Genomic DNA, 23,781 nt, shown 5'->3' on the forward strand with positions numbered 1-23,781 from the left:
GATAGGGCCAGCTATACGGCTCTTGAATAGGTCTACCGGTGAATGCATCAGACCCCTTTTTATCACTAGGTAAAAATTAGAATAAACCACCTAAATACTTCTATTTTGATCACCTAACTTTAAGAACTTTCAATTTCATCACCAACGTTTTCAAAATTTAAAATTTTAGTCAACCACCGTTAAATATATAACAAAATGGGCTTTTTTTATTGATCTAATAACAAATTTAGCCCTCCAAAATTTACATATTTTATTAATTTAATTATAAATTTAAAAACCAGCAATAGAAATTTGTCGAATTCTAAAAGTTATAATTCTAAATTTAATCTAATTTTTATTAACAATACAAGTTTAGTTATTTATTTTAAATTATCAATGTGAGCTTGATAATTTAAAAAAAAAACAAATTATTGATTGATTTAGCAATTTAGACATTTTCAAAATAGGCATCATCACTTTTATTATTATATAAATAAAATAATATATTCAATGAACCAAAATACTTTATATTTATTCTATCCTCGCCTATAACTATTCAGTTTTATTCTATTTCATTCCAACTAACCCAAAGTAAAACAACATAAATACAATCTCCCGATTTGCTCCAACATTCAGAAAATTGGTGATTAACTCCACCTTTTGAATTGTCTGTGAATTTATTCTGAACAAATAAAAAATTTTAGAGAAAAAGAAAATCTTCCCAACACATTAAAAAAAAAAAAAAGAAGAAAACTCTCAAACACAATTTAAAGTTGTAAATAAATCCAGCAACAAAATTCTTGAGCCTGAAGATCCAGCTAAAGCAGCAAGCAAAACCCATCCTACTTAATTGGTAAATCTGATGAAAAAAATGTTAAAAACTTCACCTGAAAGTTCAGATTACAAGCCATTGTTAATTCTCATACATGCTTTCATCTCTTAAACCCCTGTTAAGATGCACCCGGAATAGCAGCTGCAGCATACATGCTCGGATCCTGATTTGATGGCATAGCATAGCCGTAACCATAACCATAACCACCATATACTTGCCCTTGATAATATCCTCCATTCCACTGGTTACCCGAATCGGCTCTCCACTATCAAAAACCGGTTTTAAGAAGTAAGCCAAACAAGTCGAAGGGAAACAATAGCAGTAGAGAGGGGGAATGTCATAAACCACTTTCAGGAGATTGTATAAGTCATGCTATACTATTATATTATGTAACCTCAGGCGTATTAATAAGGACTTAGCCAAAAAATTTATTTTTTTCTTTCCATACTATAAGCATTTCAATGAGCAAGGCAACAATGGGCCATAAGACAGTTGCCTCTGGTAAGAACATCCAGTTTAGCATAAATTAAATTTACCTGTTTGTTTACATTGCGACCCCAAGAAAGACGTACAGTCTGCTTCCCTATGGTTGTCCCGTTCAAACTCTGAATTGCTTCCTCAGCGTTCTTCCTAAAATGGATATACATTACATTACGACAGGCTCATGATTGAATAATACACCCACATTACCAACTGTCAGAAAACCTATCACTCTGCATCACTTAAAAATGTGCATCAATGTTTTTATGGTATTATCAACGATGGAACTCTAAATAACATTTTTTAACAATATAGTTACCACACTTTCAACATTATGTAAAGTATAATGTGGTGAAGTACATATAGGGAGGCACCTGTTCACAAATTGCACAAATCCGCAACCTTTTCCAGGTGGTATTTTCACAGAGATGATCTCACCAAACTGGGAAAAGGGTTGTCTGAGATCATCATCACTAACATCAGAGTCAAGTCCTCCAACAAATATCTGAAAGAAACATAACCTTGTCATCAATGGTAGATATAGGGGAGAAGATAGCAAAAATGGAAGGAAAAGGACTTACGGTAGCATTATTTGAATCATTATTGTATTGAGAACCTTGGGCTACAGCACCATTTGATGCATTTCCACCGGCCAATACCACAGCTAACAAAAAAGGAGAACAAAAATATAATCATTCAACTAAAATTCACACTGAGTTTTACATTACAAAATGCAATGATTGGAAAATTTTACATTTAAAAAAAGAAAACACTAGCTCAGCAGTCATTCATTCAACCGACAAAAGAACATGATGATAGATGGAATAAGGAAAATCCTGCGACCCTGATACTGAACAAAATAAAATGTCCATATGATGAACTATTTGAAATAGCATAGTTCACCATATTAAAACGAGCCTGAAATGAAGAATAGATCACGATATGCTCCACTAAAGTAGAAGTGAAGGCCATCCAAGTATCAATCACCTCACCATCACCGTTATGGCAGAAATCATAGAGAACCCAGAAAGGGCCCCTGCATGTTTTTCCCTCACAGTTTTACTTAAGAACTGGATTAATTTGTCATGGATAAAATATTAAGGTACCTTGTGAAGAATACTGTTGCTGATATCCGGATGCTTTCTTGGGAGTAGCAACACCAATTCTCATAGGTCTACTTGAGCAATACACACCATTCATTTCAGTCATGGCCCTTGACCTTTCATTTTCATCACCAAACCTAACAAAACCGTAACCTTTAGAACGACCAGTATTTGAATCAATAACAACTTTTGCTCCTTTGACAGATTGAAATCTACTAGAAAAGGTTTCATGCAACATTGTATCAGTTACATCCGCAGCCAAATCTCCTACAAATATAGATAGGTCAGAGCCTGAATCAGGTCGCCTTTCATTCACACTGAATGAAGCCCAATTCAAACGAAAAGGCTGTTCAGTATTTGGCATTAAAGAGCCATTATAGCTTTGCAAAACCTTTTCAGCTGCTTCCCGTGAGTAAAATTCCACGAAGCCATATCCTTCAGACTGACCAGTTTGCTTATTGCGTATAATCTTTACAGAAGAAACCTGGATTTTGAAATGCCAAATGTCCGTAAGCTAGGTAAAACAATGATGACAAAAACATGTCATATGGATAATCAAGTAAAATTTTCAGAAAGGTACTGGTCACACATCAAGAATATGATATGCAATGAGCACCTAATCGTCAAAGAAAATAAAACCACTAAAGCCTTGTTAGATTTTAAGCTTCCAAAGAATAGTAAAAGGTAGCAAGTCTTTTTAGCCCCTCCTCACTATTTTTTTTTCAAGTAACACAAGTAGAGAAATCAAGAAAGCTTTCTACATGATTAACGATACATGAGAGATTTTCTCATAAATAAATTCCAACATGATCCGAGCACCTTCTCTGAAATGGTGTTCGTAACTTTACACTACCACGTAGCCATCTCAGTAACCTTTGAATCCAAAGCAAGAGGATTCTATTTCCAGTATTTATGAACAAGTTATCTATGTTGGAAATCTTAAATTGAAAAAAAAAAAAAAAAGCATCTAAACTCTCGAAGTCTTAGAGAAGTCCATGTCGCAAGGCAAAATGCAAGCAAAATTGATTTTGCCATCTAGCCTACCTCCAATACCCCACCCCCTCATTAACACCCAACATGAGAGGATGTTATGCTTCTAGTTCTAACTAACACACCTGTCACGTGCAAGTCTCTTGAAAGAAAGTGCAAGCTGAAAGATTAAAGAAGCATTATACTGTCAAAAGGCAACCAGGCAATAATAGGTGAAGAATTAAAAAGTTGTTTCTAGTATTCAAACTGAAAGCTCTTCTACCATGTTAAATTAGGTGACTACTTATCATAAAAGCTTAAAATGATACGAAACGTTCCAACCACATCCATTTAAAGTTCTACCAAGAACAACGTTAGACTCTGCTATTGCTTCAGCTTTTGATGCAAGTACTGGATTATGTATGATTAATCCATTTCTAAATCAAGTTTATTAAATGAGATGCAAGCGGACTTCAACCAAAACCTAATCCTCTAACAGTCGACAACAGTATAACCTGATTTTTCCGCATTTAGTCAATATTACTTAATTACGGCAATTAACAACAGTCTATTGATCTGTTCAGTCGTATTTTAATGAACCAACTTTAACATTCAAGACATACAAGTTAATCTAAATAAATTACCCTAATTATACTAAGAACAATAAACCACAAACTTAACATTCCTTGTATCTTTTAAATGAACTAAACCACAAATTGTCTATAATACACTTCATGAATGATCAAGGCGCAGTTACCTCTATCCTAGCATTGACAAGACCAACTTATTTATGGGAAACAAGCTCTTAACTGCAACCATTTCATAAACTCCAAACCTTAATTACCCTTAAACCTCTGTTATCTCCCTAACTATTTCCGATATCGGCATGCACGTTCCCAACCAAGAAACACTATCAATCCAATTAAATAAACTAGCACTCCCATTATCATATAGTTTATTATAAAATTATTGAGTAAAACTAACAATTCACAAACTTTCGAATAAATAGCATTTCATTCCTACTAATCGAACCCAAAAAGACTATCTTTACTGAATTAGGTTTTGTATAAGTAGCGAATTGCGTTCCTAGCTCTCATTCCCGTACAAGACCGATCTGCATCCCAGCTAACATTGCTAGCTCGCCAAACAAGAAATGGCAACAAAGTAACAAAACCAAAAAGATTCATTAAAACCACCAAAAAGAAAAAGAAAAAGAAAAAAAAGATCTAAAGCAAGATTCAAATATAACAACACATACATCTATTATTCAATGACAATAATACTATTATTATTGCTTTTTACCTCTCCAGTGTGAGAAAAGCAACTATGAAGATAACTCTCATCCATCCAATGAACTAGGTCACCAACCCAGATCGTTTTAACCTCATCCGAGTTAGATCCATGTTGTTGTTGTTTCGTTGAATAGCTTTGCTGCTGCTGCTGGTATTGCTGTTTACCTTGCTGTTGTTGATATTGTTGGTACTGGAAATGATTATTATAAGCCATATAATGATGAGGGTACATCATCATCTGTTGCTGCTGCATCATTACCATAGCCGCCGTCGTCGGGTACTGCATGGCTCCCATCCACTGGTTCGCCACCCACTGCGGGGGTTGTTGCGGCGGCGGCTGTTGTTTTTGTTCTTGTTTTGAGCTCAAATCAGTACCGTTGGTTGACTGCATCTTGGTATGTCGATAACAACGTGATCTAACGTTCTGGGTATTGTTTTTTTCACTGTTCCACCGTAAAAATAGGCGAAAGAGAGAACAAAAAAAAAAAAGGTGGTAGTGTGTAAGGTTTTTTTTTATAAAGGGAGGCGGTGGATCTGAGTTTTTAATGGGGGGTGAAGGTTACAACGTTGGTGTGGAGGTTGTTTTGTTGCCGTCCCGTGGGAGCGTGAGTTTAGGATGGACCCCACTTGGTTGTCGCGTGGGGTCGGGTCTTGCTGACCTGGACGGTCTGGATGCTACCGGCGGTCCAATTTGGATCTGCTTTTACTCTCTCTTTTTCTCCTTTTAATTTACTTATTACAAAAATAATAATTAATTTATTTGTTTGGTTGTAGTAATTGAATTTCTGTCAAGGGCTTTCACTACTTGCATCTTAAAATGGATAGGAATAACAATCATTTGCGGTCTAGACTGAGTTTTATATTTAATTGGTATCGGTATTATTGTCAATGCAAGAGGATGTAAGTTCGAGTGCATTGAAGCACGTTATCTTTTTATATATGGGTTGGAAGGAGATATGAGTAGTTCTAGGCATATTGTGTCAAATATATATATAATTAGAACCTATAATAAATTTTATCTCCATCTTGTAATTAGAATATTTCCATCTTCTTTTTTATCTAAAATTTTCATCTAATTTATCGATTATATAATTTTTTTATTTACAACAGTATTTTCATCAAAATTAAAATTGATATTATTAGAAAGGTTTTATTTGAATATCATCGAATAATTCTCAAACTATAAAACTAACCGAGTGGAGGATAAAGATTATAATTTGATCTATTGATAAACTTTGTAATGAGTCATTGAATTTCAAGATTTAATAAAGTCAACCTTTTTTCTTTAGAAAAAAAGTCAGCCTTGGAGAAGTAGACCTAGAGTTGCTAGCTTTGATATATAATTTGCAAGTAAAAAAATATATTTTATATGTTAATTATATTAAATGTTAGAAGGTGACATTGATTCTCCTAGCTTTCAAGGTTTTTTGTTCCACCAAGCAAAATTTGACCTAATATATTTGCCGACGTAATTTTAGTGGGAATAAAAGTGGTGGGTCAAAAAGGAAGGCTATGGTGTGGTCAGTGGTGGGCTGGAAATCTCAACTTTGAAAGTCAACGCGTTACTTATTGTTTGGTATCTATGAATAATCCAATCCTGAAAAGGGCTACTTCATCTTCAGACTTCATTTACAATTTTACCTGTATAAAAGTAGAGGATTATGACTGCAAATAATACTAACGAGACAAATCAACCATGATTGAAGCAAAAGCCAGTAACAGCAACTCCACTAAACAATCAAAATTTTCAAACCATCCTTTTTCTCTTCTTTTTCTATGCCCTTTTCACATGTTTTTGATGATCTACAGGCAACCTAACCTAGTAACAGTGTCTTAGATACTTGGTATCTAGTCATCAAAGTCGATTGAATCATAGGTGGCTTGTGCTCAAGTCTTCAGTTGAGGCCAAAATCCCAATTTCGATCCCTAAACTCCTGCTTCGTACCCCTTACTATAAAAAAACATGGTAACCAAAAAAAAAAAAAAGGTTTTTGATTTGATGATAAATAGGATTTCCTTGAACCATCATCACTATTATATGCAACTGTAAAATGGAGGAGGAAATGAGTAAATGACACCACCTTGAACCATTGATATTCATATTATGGTTACTCTTAAAGAAAAATAATAGATGGGGCATCATTAACATACACATAGCAGGAAAATACAAATTTCTCCTTTGATTGGAAAAAAAGATACAGCAAAGTTTGTGTGTTGAGAGGGCAAAAGAATGAATAGAATAGTCGGTTTGAGGCTACAAAAGAAGAAGAGGAAGAAGAAAAGAAACAGGTTTCTAAGTTGAAAGAAAAATAAGCAAAATCTATAGCCAAAACTTCAACAGGGTGGCTTGGTGGGTTCCCCACCCTGTTGGCTCCTGAGTCCTGTCATTTGGAGATCAAAAGAATAAAAGGGTCAATAATAGAATGTACATGCCAATGGTTTACCTCCTGTAATCTCCATATAGGTAACTTTCATACTGTGTTCCGTTGAGTGCTTTTTCTACATCATTCCAATTCTGAATGTGTTTGGATAATGACCCCTTGTGTATCTTTACCTGACGACTACTTAACTCCCTCTTTGGAACTTTTAGGAATTCTTGAACCTCGGCTAGTTTCTGCACGAATAATAGAAACAACTATCTTAAGAACCCACAGTTGGATAAAAGATTCATTAAGAAAAGATGTCTCATTTTCTAGCATTTATTTTCTTACAGTGCGGTTCTTTACTACATCCTCGTAGTAAAGTATGATATGCCTGGTGCTTTTGAAGTACTCCAATGCCTTTTTAGTAGTCTCTTCAACCTCCCTTATATTTGGAACTAGCAGCGTTGCGTTGATTACAGGCTTGTAACTGGCAAGTATGTCAGCCTGAAATCATTATGAAAGAGTTGAGTCTTTTAGATATGAGTGTGAGAGAGATAAAGAGAGGAGGAGAAGAGGGATGAAAACCTCGAGAGGGGAATGAACATGAGACTTGTGGGTTCCATTTAGTAGCTTGGCATTCTGATCATAAGAATTAGCTAGTATTGAAATCATCCTGCGCAAAAGATTCCTTCTAAAGAGAAAAATAGCTGAAACACCCCGAGCATTAAAGTATTCCACTATTTCTTTGTGGTACTGCATCAATCCCTGCAGTAAAGGATTATGATCATGTATAACAGAGACATATTTGTATCATGAATTCAACACTTAGAGCAATGTGTGTTCATAAGAAACATGACTTTACTAAGAAGACTAAATACATTTTCTCGAGTTAACAAAAAATCGGACAAGGGGTAATCTCCTGTTTAATATATATTTTCTCCACTTCCCAACACATATTTCTACGTAGTCCCTCAGAACTTCATAAGCTGCCATCTCTTCTTTCCCATGTTTATTTGTTACAAAAACATTTTCTCCTGTTCCCCTTTCATTATTTTGCTAAAGTCTCCACTGCATTATTCAAGGTTACAAAAATTTATAGCTGTTCCCTATCAATGTAATGGTAAATATTTACCTATAATTGTGCTTCTCATTAGAAAATGAATAAAACCGTAAAATACCAAGAACTTATAAACATGTCTCCTTTCTTTAGTGATGGCACTTAAGATTACTCTCAGATGTGAATACCACGGTATCCAATAGTCGTACCCAACTTCATGCAGAAAAGAAGACACCGAACCTGCTTTGTGAGAAAAAGGAGTGTCTAGATGCAAATAAGGCTCCAATCAGTCATAGTTGTACAGAAAGTCATTTGCTGGGTTAAGAATATATGATTGCTTATGTTTTGGAATGAAAACAAGATGAAAGGATTGACGATTGTTTTGTGCATAAAACAAGCTACGATAGTCTTTTCTTCTTCAGAGCAATAGGGAATGTGTTTCTACTGCAGGGAAAATATATCTGGTTGCTAGAGAATTACATAAAACTAGAGCTAGAAACAAAAATTGTGGATAATTTTAAGAAGACAAAAGAAAAAGAAACATGGAAAGAGAAGATGAAATTTTGACAATGCCCTAGAAACCAATGAACTCAAAGGTTGTTTTCACCGAAAGACCATTAAAAATACTATAATCACAAGTGTATCCATAAATATGAAGGATGTTTCCGGTTTCTTCTGCTTCATCCTTGATATCCTGGTTGTAGAGTTAGCTTCGGTATGCTAAGTCATTTCTATAACTAAGGCTTTGTATAGCTGATATGGTGAACCAACTTCTAGTTGAAAAGGCTAATCAATTCCTATTCTCAGACTCATGAGGTAAAGAGCATAAGACATTTCATTACGGCCACAGATTTCTGCTATAACAATATTAGCAAACATTACATTTCTGCTATATGAGAAGCTCACCTGATTAAGCATCCACTTCAATCCAACAGCAGCTGTGCACTCATTTTTGGAGGCACTGGTGAACCAGTCTAAGTTGTACACTTTGTCCAAAGTCTCAACAATTGTTGACACATTAGTCCTCCTAACTTTGACAGAGAATACCTCCCCATTTGAGCTTATGTTAGTATGATTGTTCAATAAGGTTTCAAACCATCCGCTCCCAGATCTCTGCATTGACATAATGGCAAAATACCGGACAGGATTGCACGCGCACTCGGCCCTAATCACACACAAGAAAACCCAGAATTAATTCATAAAACTAAAAAACCAAACTAAGAAGCAACAAAACCAGTTTCATACCTGCTAAAAGTTTTGGGGTTCGGATAGTGCACGTAAGGAATTTCCCATGGCTCAATATTAGGTTCTGGACAAGGCTTTTGAATCACTCCGATATTCAAAAACTCAGACGTGCTGCTGGTGCTTATTTGCTTCAAACAAATTGAGAATATATACACACCACAAACCATTACAAACAACAACACAACCATCCTCAACACCAATGGAGACTTCTTTGGCAGCTTTAGGATGAAAGAATCCTGAAATATAAAGGTCACTTCAATATAGATAATCCCTTCAAAAATATGGTATGGGGTATTGCTATAGCATTAATCTCTCATCTAATTCAGCTAGAAAAAACTCAACTCCGTTCTCAACAAGCCATATTAATTAATTGATTAATCACGTTCTAATGTACAAAAACATATCAACATCGAAACCACAATCAAAGAACAAAGCTTTCATGAAAATGAAATCTGGGTGTTGCTTCAATCTTAATAAAGTGATAAAAGACAACAAAGCCCCCTAAAATCATGGATGTTTAATGCAAAGATTTTATGTTTTACAGAAAACCAAATAAGGCAATATAAATAAATATTTAATATTAATAACAGAATCTTCAAAATCTCACTCTATATGACGACAATGGAACCTACTAAACATACCCAAAGAGGAAAATAAAAATACTAACCTTGCTGAAGAAACTCAGATCGCCGGCCATGGCTTCAAAGCTCAAAGAGTAAGGCAATCAAAAGGCATTGGCAACTCCTTTTTTTTTCTATGGTTTTTTTCCCTCTTTTTTTCACTCACATAGAAAAAAAGAAGTATTTAGTTTTCATCTCTCATTTCTTTCAAATTAAATCTTTTTTTTTCTATTAAAAAAATTGAATGAAAGAGAAAGAGAAATAGCAGGGTTAATTCTCGTGAAGAACAAAATGATTAGGCTCTTTTCTTCCTCAAGTCCGTTTGCCGTTGATGAAGCACACGCTCGGTCCTATGTTTTTTTTGGAGTATTGCCTTACATTCTGGGGGGGTTAAATTATTGTTTTGGTCCCTCTATTATGATCAAGTTTTGGATTTAGTCTTTATACTTATTTGGTAGGTCCAAATTTGGTATAATTTGTTTTTGGGAACAAATCTCATAATTATACATGAACTTTGATTTAACGTGCAATTGTATACATGAATTTTAATTTGGTGTAATTATACACGTAAAACTCTAATTGTGGTTAAAACATATACTTGAAACTTTAATTTTGATTTAATCATATATATTTAAAAATAAATACATTAATTTATTTTTATATTGGATAAATATAATTATTTATATATGCAATATATAAATATAAAATGATTTTATATCAATAATTGTGTTGAAAAATTTCATGTATAAAATTACAGAGAATCAAAGTTCATGTATACAATTACACATTAAATCATACTTCATGTATAGTTTTGGGATTTATCCTTTTTTTTACTTTTATAATAGAGATAAAGTAACATTTAGTTCCCAAACTTCATAAATTATCTCAACTTGGCCCTTAAAATTTTTTGTCCATTTATCCACATTAGCCTCTAAACTTGGTAACATTTATCGGATTTAGTTTATGTGATGACATGACATTTTGAGAATGTATTACAATATCACTTCAATTTTTTATTAAAAATATAATTTTTAGCTTACAACATGGCAAAATATTAAAATAACATGTCATAGCATGTACCAAAACGAAGAAAAGTTGCCAAGTGATTGTTCTTACCCACTAAGACCTTTTAAAGGCATGGGTCTGAATGCTACCAAGGTCAAATGATAGGACATTTTCTTGGTGGGCTTAGGTGCTCCTATCGAAACTCCATGAATCCTTTTGGGCTCTTTTGGAGTAGGGAGACAAAAACCCAAGGCTAAATTCGAGCATAGACACTTTAGGAACAATACCTCCACTGTTGAGGGCGAGTATCTACTATGGAGTGTCTCACTCCTTCAATAGAAGGTATTGTCCCTATGTTAGGTTTTATCTCCCGTACTCCAATGAGAGCCTAAAAGGGTTCACGAAGTTTAGGGAGCGCCTCGGTTGGTGGAGATATGACTTGCAAGCTCATGGGAGAAGTGTTAATATTGTGCGAAATACTAATTATGCATATTATGCCTGTGGTGGTTTAAACCACCAACTAAGGCTCAAATGTCTTACCTTTGCATATCTAGTACCACTTGGCCAACACTTCTCTCATGAGTTTGTAGGTCGTATCTCCACCAATGGAAGCACTCCCTAAACTCTATAAGCCCCTTTGGGCTCTCCTCATAGTACGAGAGACAACCCCAACAAGGGAACAATACCTTTCGTTGATGGAGCGAGACACTCTATAGCAGATACTAGAGTTATTCGTGGGTCAGGCTACTCACCAAGCCAGAAGGCCTACTCGAAATTTGAGAGTGTTTGAGCAAAAATATTAAGCTCAAAAAATGGGCTTGGGTAAAAAAATTAGGCTTATTTAAAATATGGGTCGAGCTTGAGCTTGAACATTCAAGACCCAAGCTCGACCCAACCCGACCTGTTTTTAAGTTAGTAATATTTTATGGTATATTATTTTTATACATTACGTAATTTATAACACATAAAAATTAAATCTATAGTAGTATATAATACAAACTACTATGATGTAAACGTTATAAATTGCTAAGGTGACTATATATAAAATTTTAATAAATAAAAATATATAAATTATTAAATATTAAATTAAAAATAATATGGGCAGGCCTAAAATGGTTTTGGGTTAGCCATTGACAAATATGGATGTGCTTGAGCAAAATTTTAAGCCCATATTTCGAGTCGAACCGAGCTTGGACAGGCATAAAGAATGTTAGGCCCGACCAACCCAACTTATGAACACCTCTAAATAGATACTCACCCTCAACATATTTAATAATATTAACGATTTCAGTTAAAATATTAACCTAATTTTTTCTTGAAAAATTCCCTTTCACTATTAAAAAAGACTACATTAGTAAGACAAGTTAAAATAGTTACATATCCAAGGTAGTATTTTCACTAAAATCATGTTTACCCATATGAGCATTTTAACCAGAATAATTGACTCCGTTGAGTACTGTTGGCTCTCAACGTATAAAATGAATCAAAGAAAGGGTGGATTGAATCCTTAAAAAATTGGTTTGGAAGATACATTAACTTTAAGGTATTTTTGTAGAAATCCATTTAATCAAGACAATCAAACTTAAACTAATGTGAATGGAAAGAAAAGCTAATATAAGGGTTTATACAGGTTGCGCCATACTAGCCCACCTCCTCTACTTTGCTCGAGAAAGTTAATATAAAGATCTCTCTTAACTCACTTACCAAAGCAGTTTCAATTTATCTTCTATGTAGGATAAGATGGAAACCTTTCTTTTTATCTTACTTTCAAAGTTCAACCATCAACCTCTCGTTTTACAATTTTTGAGCAATAACAAGATGGATTAAAAACTTGTATAAAGATTTTCGATAAATAACAAAAATATATACAATGAAAGATATAAAAAAAATGAAGTTGTCTTACAATTTCTTACTAATAAACTGCATTTGATGCTTGGATATGTATCTCTTATCTGTTAAATAACTAGAGTTGTTGAGGGACTCATTTCTGAGATTGATCTTAAAATACTTCTGACGGCGAGCTCTTACTTATCTCCATTTACAATTTAACTACTTGAGGGATTGACGTTAGGAACATTGTGTTCAAAGTTTAAATATCAACTTTAAAATACTTAAAAATAGATTTGTGATAATCTCAAAATATTAAAAATTATCAAACTATTTTAGATAAATGTTTTAAAGATTTTGAAGAATTGAAAATATTTTATGATATTTTAATAAATTTTCTTCAAAAGGAATAAATCAAATTACTAATTAATTTATCTAAATAATTAGCGATTTAAGATATTGACATGAATTGTTATTAAAACACCCATTTCAACATAAAAATATTAATATAGTTAGAATTAATTTGTTTTGCAAAAAATTCACTTCAATTTTTTAATAAAATAGTTAAAAATGTTAATTATTTACATTAATTTGATCAAAATTAAAATATATATTAAATATTAAATTTGATCAAAATTTAAAATTTTAATATTCAATAATCATTGTTTAGATTAAAATATATGTTATCTACAATCTATAATAACTAATACTAAAAGTTAACCCCAAAATCAATGAGAACAGCAAGTTTGAATTTTATACACTTGTTAGGGGACAACTAAGCTTAGTCTTATATCATAATGAGAGGGTTAGCTACGATATTGACCTTTTAATGTGAGTTTGAAGTGAAATGTAATGCGACCTATTTTGTATGTGTTTATATCTATATATATATATATTTGTTTATATCTCTATCCGCGGTAAGACACGTGGTAAGTTTAGGAGTTGTCTGAACAATAAGTTTATCATCAGTGAGTTAGGAGGATACCTGTGAATTCACCTTCTCAAATGGACTATCCGGACAATGGATGGCTCAGTCTTCACTGGAAACATAGAATCATTTGGTCACCAAATATCACATGAGCTCAACTACTTTATCCCATTAGAGTCAGAAGGGAGGACAAGATTTATCATGTCACAGGCATCCCCCTCACGTGCTCCAGAATGATGGTTAGATGGTAAGTCCAACATGTTAACACCATATTACTAGGGATTCTCGCCTATAAATATCTCCAAGAATGATGAAGAGAGAATCAACTCTTGAGGATACTAAGCCTACATTCTGCCAATACTCTTCGAAGTTTTTATCTTTAGCATTCCCTCCATCCTTGTTATCCTTGATCTCCTGCTCTCCGTCCTGACCGAGTGAATCGACCTTCTCAACAACTATTCTCTTCTTCTCTCCATCCTTCCCTTATTGAGTCCAATATCAACAATATTTATATTATTTTTCTATATGATGTTATGTTTTGTACAATTTATTTTAGTTAGTTATATTAAAAAATAATTTAGTATTAATGTCCTATATTGTATTTGTTTTATTTTATATTCATATAACTTGTTATAATAATTTGGTTTATAAAATGTTATATGCATATGTCTTGTTGGCATGATTTTTATACGTAAATCATTATAAAATTATATAAATTTTACATGTTAATAATTTTTTAAATTTTAAAATGATCTTAACTCGTATTATAAAAAAATATCTTCATGTTTGCTTTTTCATTGGAAATAGATTTGTTCATGGTCAAATTATTTGTTCAAGCTCGAATGCCCGTTTAAAAAATGAGAAGATTTAGTTTGGGTAAAAAAATAGACTCATTTTAAATAAGGTTCAGGCTTTGGTTTCAACATTCAAGAATTGAGCCCGACTCGAATACCCCTTTTATGTTTTTGTAATATATTTTTATTTTTATATATTATGTAATTTATATCACAAAAAAAATTAAATATATAATTAATACAATACTATTTAAATAATTTAAAAACATGTTAAGTTATCTAAATTTAAAATTGTAAAAAAGATGACCCGTAGTATTAAAAATTAAATTAAAAATAATATATATTTTATAAAATATGAGCGAACTTAAAACAGACTTAGGTTAACTATTTAATTATAAATATAAGCTTATATAAAATAAACTGAATACTAATATCATACATAAACCTAACTGCATTCGATTCAGCCTATAAATAATTGTAGTCGGAGAATTGAGAATTTAGGATAGTTTCTATCAATGCTTCTATTATAATATTTTAAAAATATGGTGGTACAACATGCACATCTTTAATAATAACAAATCATGCCATTAGTTCAATTAGGTTTTAAGTTGATTGACACGAGATTGTAGATTTAATCCCTGTATATGTCAACTCATTCTCCTTTCTCGTTCTAATCTAATTGTTTGCTTATATCAAAAAAAATAAACCACTAACATCATGACTCCAACCTAAAATATGAGTGAGTTGCAGGTGGAAAGAAAATATTTTTAGATAATAATGATTTGTATTATAAAAAGCAGACTTTTACTTTTCTCAATCATTTCTTGTAGAGGTCCACGCGGTTTTCGCTTTCGTTCTTTTTTTTTTTTTTAATTATAAATTATTTTATAAATATTTTATGGATGTTTTGTCCAAAAACTTTTATGTAATATACATTTGTCATAAGGAAATGTGTTGCACGAGTCAACCACATGGAGGAGGAAACATGGTGGAGTTCGCCAATCTCGCAGCATAGAAATAAATCCTGCTTAGATAGAAATAAGTGGTTGTGTTTGGGTCTGTTTGCAACAACTTATATTGGGCTAGAATACGGGACAAGTCCCTTTCGCAAAAGCCCATGTATTAGTATGGTTATTGTTGTTAATACTAGAATATCTGAGTTCGAGTGCGTTGAAGTACATTATACTTTTATTTATGGGTTGGGGAGGGGCTATGGGTAGTTCTAGATATTGTGTCAAAAAGAGCAGATATGATCAAAACCTGTGACGAGATGTTCAAAAAAAAGTATTAAATGACAATTTAGATAGGATGTAGTGCATTTTTAATACACATGGATTAAATTATAAACATTGCGTATTTATTGTATTGATAATTTTCAATTTAACATGTTAAAAAAACCGTGTCATTATAATTTAGGTTTTCTTTTTAAACAATTCATATTCAAGTTGCAATGTTATTGGAATCAAATCTAATCATTCAATTCAATCGAAAATTGATAAGTTAAGCGATTCACCATTACATATAATTGTAGTTATTGAGAACTACTTCAAACTCGAAAAAATTGAAAACAAAAACTGAAAATGGAGAAAAAACCCTATTTAAATCGGTTTTATCTATGTTTTGAGATTTTAATTTTTTAAACAAAATTTAGCTTAGATTTTCTTTCCATAAGTATAATTGGTAGGAAAGATAGAAAAAGGGAAGAAAAGTAAATTTCTTCCATTGCTAGATAGAATTGAAAATGAAAATGAAAAAAATATAAAAATAAAATATTTGAAAAAATGCATAATTTTGAACTAATATGCACATCTGCCTCATTTTCTCTCCTCTTATCATTCTAATTTGGAATAATTGATTTTTATGCATTAGGATGAAATATGATCATCTCTCTTATTTTCTTTTCTCTCACTTTTCTTCTCAACCAAGCACATCAAAATTTATTTTCTTTCCACTTTTCCATCCAACCAAGCACACTCTTAGAGTTGTTGGAACTTTGGGTTTTGAAGAATACATATGTTTGCTAGCCGGGTTTGGTTTTTAAAACATTGTCAAGTCGTTCATGCAATAGGTACACATGTGTTTACAATTTGGTCCACTTGTTTTGAATTGATATTAGCTTAAGCATAACAGCTAAGTTGATAGAAGGACTTAATCGGTACAATACAAATACTTCGATATTTCAATTAAAATTTTTAAAGTTTGAGAACGAATTTAAATTTTAAGTCATAATTTAGTAACGTTTGGTGTGATTAACCTTTTCTTTAAATTTATAAAATAAATTTTTCGATGATATCAAAACTAGATCGACTCTATCAATTCAATCGATTTAATTGATATCTGCGTTGTTCAACATGAAAGAAAAATAAGAAAATAAACTAAATGGGTAAAAAATAGATCCCTCAAATTATAATTGTGTATATATTATTGAAAAGTGCACTAATTGTTGAGTTAAATGGATTAAATTGAAAATAAAAATTATTATTAATTTGTGATTTAACTCTATTTTATAATATTAAAATTACATTTTATTAATAAGTATTGAATGTAATAATAAAATATACCATATTTAAAAGAAAATTGCGAAATCGAATGAGGAAAATGATTATAAACCCTAGATATAGATGTGAAAACATGAAAGATAAAAAAAAAAAAAATCTTTGGTGCATTAAAAATTGTATGATTTGATGGTAAAAAAAGTATTTTCCGTAAAATAAACGCAACTTTCCAATTTACGAAAATCAACTACACGCGACGATGACTACAAAATTTCTTTCCTACAAAGTTTCAAACTCTACGAAGATAAGACATTTATTGGTGAAAATTTCCCATTATTCAATATTTGCAAAAAGAAATATAGATAGACAAAATCAGGAGCGAATTTAGAAAAATTTTTAGGGGCGAAATTAAATTGTAATTTTTACGATTGTAAAAATGTAATTTCACTATTTTAATAGTCTATATCTTTATAATTTTAAAAGATTAAATCATATTTTTATCATTTTAAGGGGGAAAAGTGTAATTTTACCTTTACTAATTTAAAATTTTAAAAATTTTAAAGGGCCTAAATGAAAACTTTTCTATTTTAGGGCGGGCAGGGGCCATGCCGAACCCCTAGTTTCGCCATTGGATAAAACAGGTTAGATTCTTTATTTTACATCAAATTTCTTAATTTGTCAAAGAGAAAAATCGTATGCATAAAGAATTTCTTAAATTAAATGATTGGGTCTTAGCTTGATTGACATCGTTATTGTTGTCAATCTAGGAGGAAGTGGATTTAAACACTTTAAAATATATTTATCCTCTTATTTAAGGGTTAGCAAGAGATTATGTGTAATTGTTCTAAGCATTACATATATATATATATATATATATATATAAAAGAATTTCAAGATGTAGAAATTTTGGTTAAAGAAAGAAAAGGTTAAAGTTTGTAAATATAAAATAGATGAGGAGGATTACTTACATACTTAAAATTTAAAATTTAAGTGGATTTATATGTTTTCTAATCTTTTATAGAATCATAATTTAACAATTCAATTGTCATATTTTATTCTTCATTCATGTAAATTATGCATGTCAAATCTATTCGTTTTGTGTCAAAAAACTTTCAACTATTAAATATATATTAATATATACAATATTTTATATTGATAGGATAGAAATATCGATCAATTAAAAAATTACATGCATGACAAGTACAAATATCTTGATAAAATTAACGATTGAATTTTTAAAATATCAATAGTATAAAAGTTATGAAAATGTGTATAATAACTTAAATTTTATACAAATATAAATAGATCCCTCTCAAAACAGATATTATATATATATATATATATAATCACCTTTTTTTAAGTTACGACTATGTTTTTTGGGGGTGGAGAAAGGAATAGATATCATTTAAAACCAAAATTAAAGTAGTATTCAGAATATATTACATCCTATCATATTACACACTAACAGGGACTTTAGGTAGTAAGGTGGTGTCCTCCATAAGGGCAGCATCCGGGGAAGGGAGCTAGTAAGGTGGTGTCAATCGACCAAAAATTTTTTTTTACTTCACCTCTAGTCCTACATAAACAGAATAAATTTTGAGAGCAAACATCATCATTTGGCAGAGGAGGAGATTGGAAATTGCTCCCAAATTGGGCTAGTGCATCAGCACATTTGTTTCCTTCCCGAAAGACATGCTTTAGAGACCTAGAAGTCATACTGTGGAGGAGTATCCTACGTTAATCAATCAAAAGAGACAAGACAATCTTATAAACTTTATCAGAAGACATAAACTGAATAATGATAACGGCATCCATTGCTATTTCAAGATTGACGATGTTTAGCTCCCTAGCCATCATGAGATCATCCCTTAAGGCCTAAAGCTTTGGCTCTACGCTAGTGATTCTAGGTATATGTCGACAAGCTCCAACCATTCAGCTTCCAGCATGGTTTCTTACGAGAGCTCCTACCCCAACTTTACCGAGGTTACCTAAAGAGAAACCATTGGTGTTAAGTTTATACCAATCCACTAGAGGCGGTTTTCAAGTAACTGGAACAAATGAGGGGAGATCTCTTCTTTTAACTACTTAAGAAAGGGCAACAAACTCCCTAACCATAGAAATCACCTTATCAAGAAATTGCTCTTTAAGGTGAACTATACCAAAGGCCAGAACGTTGTAAATAAGCCATACTTCCCATAAAACGAAAGCAAATAGGACATTCCAAGGAAGTTTTCAGTTTAAGTTCTCAAACTTTGGACAAGAGGTTTAATGCAAGCCATTCCTCCCAGTCTTTTACATAAATGGGGGTAACTTGGACAAAAGTGTAGATGTTATTCCAAAAGTGACTTGTAATTTGAGAACTCCTAAATAGGTGTTGAATCTCTTCTTGTAAGTTAGAGCATAGCGGACATAAGTACTCCAAATGGAAGTTCCTAAGGGATATGGTTGATGTATTCTTGAGTACCCCAATACTTGCTTCACCAATAGCTATGATATTGTATGTCGGGGACCATTGAGTAACAGTCACTTTACAGTTGCGAGAGCCTACCCTTTGGCCCTGGAAAATAGTTCACTTGTCTGAGTCATGACACTCAATTGTGGAATTATATCTGGAAATCGCGATTACCTCAAATTGAATTTTCTTTTCTTCTGGAAATGAGGGCATACTATTCCCACGAAAATGACTTAAAACTATATCAATATTTACTATTAGAAACAAACATTACAAGCGCGGAATTACATAACTTAAATTCAAATTAACTCACTTTCACATGGTTTACACAAGTGAGATTTGAATCTATATATACATAATTTAAATATAATATATTATAGCACACCTATGTCATGGGTGAAATTTTTATGTATAACATATAGTTATGAAAATATTATATAAAATCAACCGTGGCTTTGATTGAAATGGTAGAAATTAAGCTTTAAAATCTATGGTTCATTGAGTTCAAATCACATCATCTGTTGTTATTTTTTAGATTTATTTAATATAAAAAAACAAAGACACTCTTGTCATCATATTTATTACTTTATAAGAAATGATATTTTAATCATTTTCTAATTGAAATGGTGCCCGTTTGACTCGTTATACAAACTTAATCAAGACCTAAATTTTATTTATTTAAACCAACATTGTATTTAAATTTAATCAAAATTTTAGTATTTAGTGAACAATGTACGGAACAATATACATATTACATATATGTATATAAATTATTACTAGATACAATATTTTTTTATAATTATAAGTGTTTTCATCTATTTTAGGGTTTGATTCTCAAATTAATTTTATTTGGGTCTAAGGTGATATTGAGAAAAGTCCTCTCAACGACTACTTCGAATACTTGAAAAAAACTCAACTTTTTCTTCTTCCTACCACTTTGTAAAATAGAACATAAAATTTACAGTTTATTTAAGGGTAAACTATCAAAATAGTCACTTTTGTTTACCCTCATATTACATTTTAGTCACTTATGTTTGAAATGTTATGTTAACATGTTGTAACATTTTAGTCACTGAGCCATTAATTGTCGTTAACAGTGTAACAGTAAGCTGATGTGGCACATTAAATCATCATTTCAAACAAAAATTTTAGGTTAAATTATACAATTAGTCCCCATTTTTTGAGCAATTTAGTTTTTTTCTTTTATGTTCTTTTAACTTTTTTTCCATTCTCTTTACTTATCCCTCTCTTTGATTGATCTTCCCAGTTTAAATCGTTCAAAAATAAACTATGGGGACTAATTTTAACAAATGAAAAACATAAAAAAAATTACGTTAAAAGAAATGGAGAAGGGAGGAAAACATAGGGAGAAGGAGAAGGAGAAGAGAATGGAAAATAAAGAGAAAAAAGAAGGAAAGTTCAAAGAACATAAAAGAAAAAAATAGCTCAAAAAAATAGAGAGACTAATTGTATAATTTAACCTAAAATTTTCGTTTAAAATTATGATTTAATGTGCCACGTCAGCTTACCATTACACCGTTAATGACAATTAACGCTCAATTACTAATTAAAATGTTGCAACACGATAATGTAAGTGACTAAAATGTAGTATTACAAACATAAATGATTAAAATGTAACTTAAAACAAATAAAAATGACTATTTTTGTAGTTTACCCTTTATTTAATAAGCAAAAGAAAAATAATATATTCCCTCAGAATCTCCATGATCAATAAAATCCATATAAGAAATGAAAGGCCCTTCCATCCGTGTGTGTTTGCCACTGTTATTTTCCATTAATGGAGAACATGGAGTCCACCGTGTTAGAAGAAATAGCCTTCGACGGCCGGCCTCCTGTTCTTCGCATATACAAAGATGGGCGCCTCGAGAGGCTTGTAGGCACACAGATCGACGTCCCACCGGGGATCGATTCCAAAACAAACGTCGAATACAAAGATGCCGTGTATTCACAAGAAACCACCCAATACCTCCGACTTTACGTCCCTAAAAACGCCACTTCCTCCTCCGCCCAAAAGCTCCCACTTCTCGTCTACTTTCACGACGGAGCATTTTTCATAGGGACCGCCTCCTCTCCTATGTACCATACTTACTTAAACTCCTTAGTTGCAGAAGCCAACGTTATCGCCGTCTCGGTTGATTAAAGGCGAGCCCCTGAGCACCCTATTCCTATTGCATACCATGATTCACAGTATGCCCTTAAATGGCTCGCCTCCCATTACGGCGGAAACGGCCATGAAAAGTGGTTGAACCGTCATGTTGATTTCAACAAAGTTTATTTATCAGGTGATAGTGCAGGTGCCAACATAGCGCACCACATGGCCATTAGAATCGGTAAAGAAAAGCTGGACGGAATAAACCTTGCGGGCATTATGTTAATACATCCATATTTTGGGGGCAAAGAACCAGTAGGTGACGAGACCAAGGACCCAGATAAAAGGGCCAAAATAGAAAGATTTTGGCGTTTGGTATCTCCGACGACGAGTGGAACTGACGACCCATGGATCAATCCCTTTAAAGATCAAAGCTTGGCGAGCCTGGTTTGCAGCAGGGTGCTTGTCTGCGTTGCTGAAAAGGATGTGTTGAGACACAGGGGGTGGTCCTACTGCGAGAGGTTGAAGAAGACTGGATGGAAAGGTGAAGTGGAGATGATGGAGAGCAAAGGAGAAGACCATGTATTCCATCTGTTCGAACCCACTTGCGATAGTGCCATGGCTAAGCTGAAGAAGGTTGCTGCATTCATGAACCAGGGTCCATGGTAAGGTTTAGTAGTAGTAGACTTGGGTTCGTATTCAGTCCTAGCACTTTGTTATTGTTGTTGTACTTGATGATGATTTTCAATGAAAATGATGGTATTTGGTTACCTAAAGATATGAAATCAGTACTGCCAAAAAAAATTTCAGTATAATATATTATGTATCTTCTTCAGAATTTTTGAGTGCATGAGTTCTGAATTATTATGCCTGTAGGGTTATAAAATTACGGGTAAATTATAAAGATAGTCACTTTTATTTATCTTAGATTACATTTTAGTCTTTTATGTTTGAAATATTACGTTTTAGTCATTTACGTTTTCTTTTTGTTACGGAGTAGTTACTTTGCCATTAAGCTCTGTTACCTCCCTAACGACAATCCTATATGACAATTCAAATGGGTTTTAAATGTCAACTTGGATGTCCAACTAGGATGAGAATAGTTTTTTCAGTCAAAATGGAAAAAAAAAACTAAAAGAATATGGACAGAGACAGTTTTTTTTGGGCAATTTACCAATAAAAACCCTTTTTATTTAAAAATTATCAAAATGGGCCCATTATTTTATTATTTACCGGAATGGTCCTTTTTCCTCGAAATCGCGTCCACGTCGGTAGCGATGTCGTGAGTCGCGCCAGAAATCATCCTTGAGGCGCGATTTGTTGCCATGTCGAACTTCGCTACCGACGTGGACGCGATTTCTGGCGCATACCACGACATCGCACGACGTGGACGCGATTTCGCGGTTTTTCCCATGTTAGGTTTTTTTGGCTTTTAGGGTTTAGGGTTCAGGCTTTTAAGGGTTTTTAGGTCCTAAAAAAAATAATTTCGAGTTGACGTTTCTGATAAAATAGTATTAAGTTTGTGAAATTATTAATTGATAAATTGTATTAAGTCAAAAAATTGTATTAATGGATAGTAAAATTATCAAATTATATAAAATTATTAATTGTTAGTGCCGGTCAAAACATTTTTCCAAATCTAACATTATGTGAATGTAAAATTATTAAGTCAAAAATTGTATTAATGGTTAGTAAAATTATCAAATTATGTAAAATTATTATTTGTTAGTACCAATCAAAACATTTTTCCAAATCTAACATTACGTTAATGTTAGGGTTTTTAATTAAATTAGGTTAGAGTTTTTAATTAATTTAGGTTAAGGTTAGGGTTTTTAAGTTAAGGGTTAGGGTTTTAATTAAATTAGGTTAGAGTTAGGGTTTTAATTAAGGAGTTAGGGTTTTAATTAAATTAGGTTAGGGTTTTAATTAAATTAGGTTAGGGTTAGGGTTTTTAATTAAGGGTTTAGGGTTTTTAATTAAATTAGGTTAGGGTTGGGGTTTTAATTAAATTAGGTTAGGGTTTTTAATTAAATTAGGTTAAGGTTAGGGTTAGGGTTTTTAAGTTAAGGATTTAGGGTTTTTAATTAAATTAGGTTAGGGTTTTTAATTAAATTAGGCAATTTACCAATAAAAACCCTTTTTTTCAAAAATTACCAAAATGGGCCCATTATTTTATTATTTACCAAAATGGTCATTTTTCCTCGAAATCGCGTCCACGTCAGCGCGATGT

The 23,781-nt window shown here is 32.4% G+C and overlaps 2 protein-coding genes and 1 pseudogene across 2 annotated transcripts; 1 reads left to right on the forward strand and 2 right to left on the reverse strand.

The window, feature by feature from the left end:
- Positions 1 to 724: 724 nt before the first annotated feature.
- Positions 725 to 5,216, reverse strand: LOC105783247 (polyadenylate-binding protein RBP47B). The gene is made up of 6 exons (XM_012608585.2): positions 4,666 to 5,216; positions 2,398 to 2,878; positions 1,873 to 1,955; positions 1,666 to 1,796; positions 1,348 to 1,441; positions 725 to 1,076 (listed from the first exon to the last, which is right to left on the reverse strand). Exons 1-6 carry the CDS (start codon positions 5,044 to 5,046, stop codon positions 930 to 932), a joined length of 1,317 nt encoding a protein of 438 aa, XP_012464039.1. The 5' UTR covers positions 5,047 to 5,216; the 3' UTR covers positions 725 to 929.
- A 1,593-nt stretch (positions 5,217 to 6,809) lies between these two features.
- Positions 6,810 to 10,268, reverse strand: LOC105783971 (uncharacterized). Its single transcript, XM_012609699.2, has 6 exons — positions 9,988 to 10,268; positions 9,321 to 9,556; positions 8,982 to 9,240; positions 7,604 to 7,783; positions 7,367 to 7,522; positions 6,810 to 7,269 (listed from the first exon to the last, which is right to left on the reverse strand). The coding sequence occupies exons 1-6, from the start codon at positions 10,015 to 10,017 to the stop codon at positions 7,096 to 7,098; spliced, it is 1,035 nt and encodes a 344-aa protein (XP_012465153.1). The 5' UTR covers positions 10,018 to 10,268; the 3' UTR covers positions 6,810 to 7,095.
- A 10,920-nt stretch (positions 10,269 to 21,188) lies between these two features.
- On the forward strand, positions 21,189 to 22,361 carry LOC105784159 (probable carboxylesterase 12; annotated as a pseudogene).
- Positions 22,362 to 23,781: the final 1,420 nt, after the last annotated feature.

The sequence above is a fragment of the Gossypium raimondii genome, chromosome 13 (assembly GCF_025698545.1).
Source record: "Gossypium raimondii isolate GPD5lz chromosome 13, ASM2569854v1, whole genome shotgun sequence".
In the NCBI taxonomy this organism is placed as follows: domain Eukaryota; kingdom Viridiplantae; phylum Streptophyta; class Magnoliopsida; order Malvales; family Malvaceae; genus Gossypium; species Gossypium raimondii.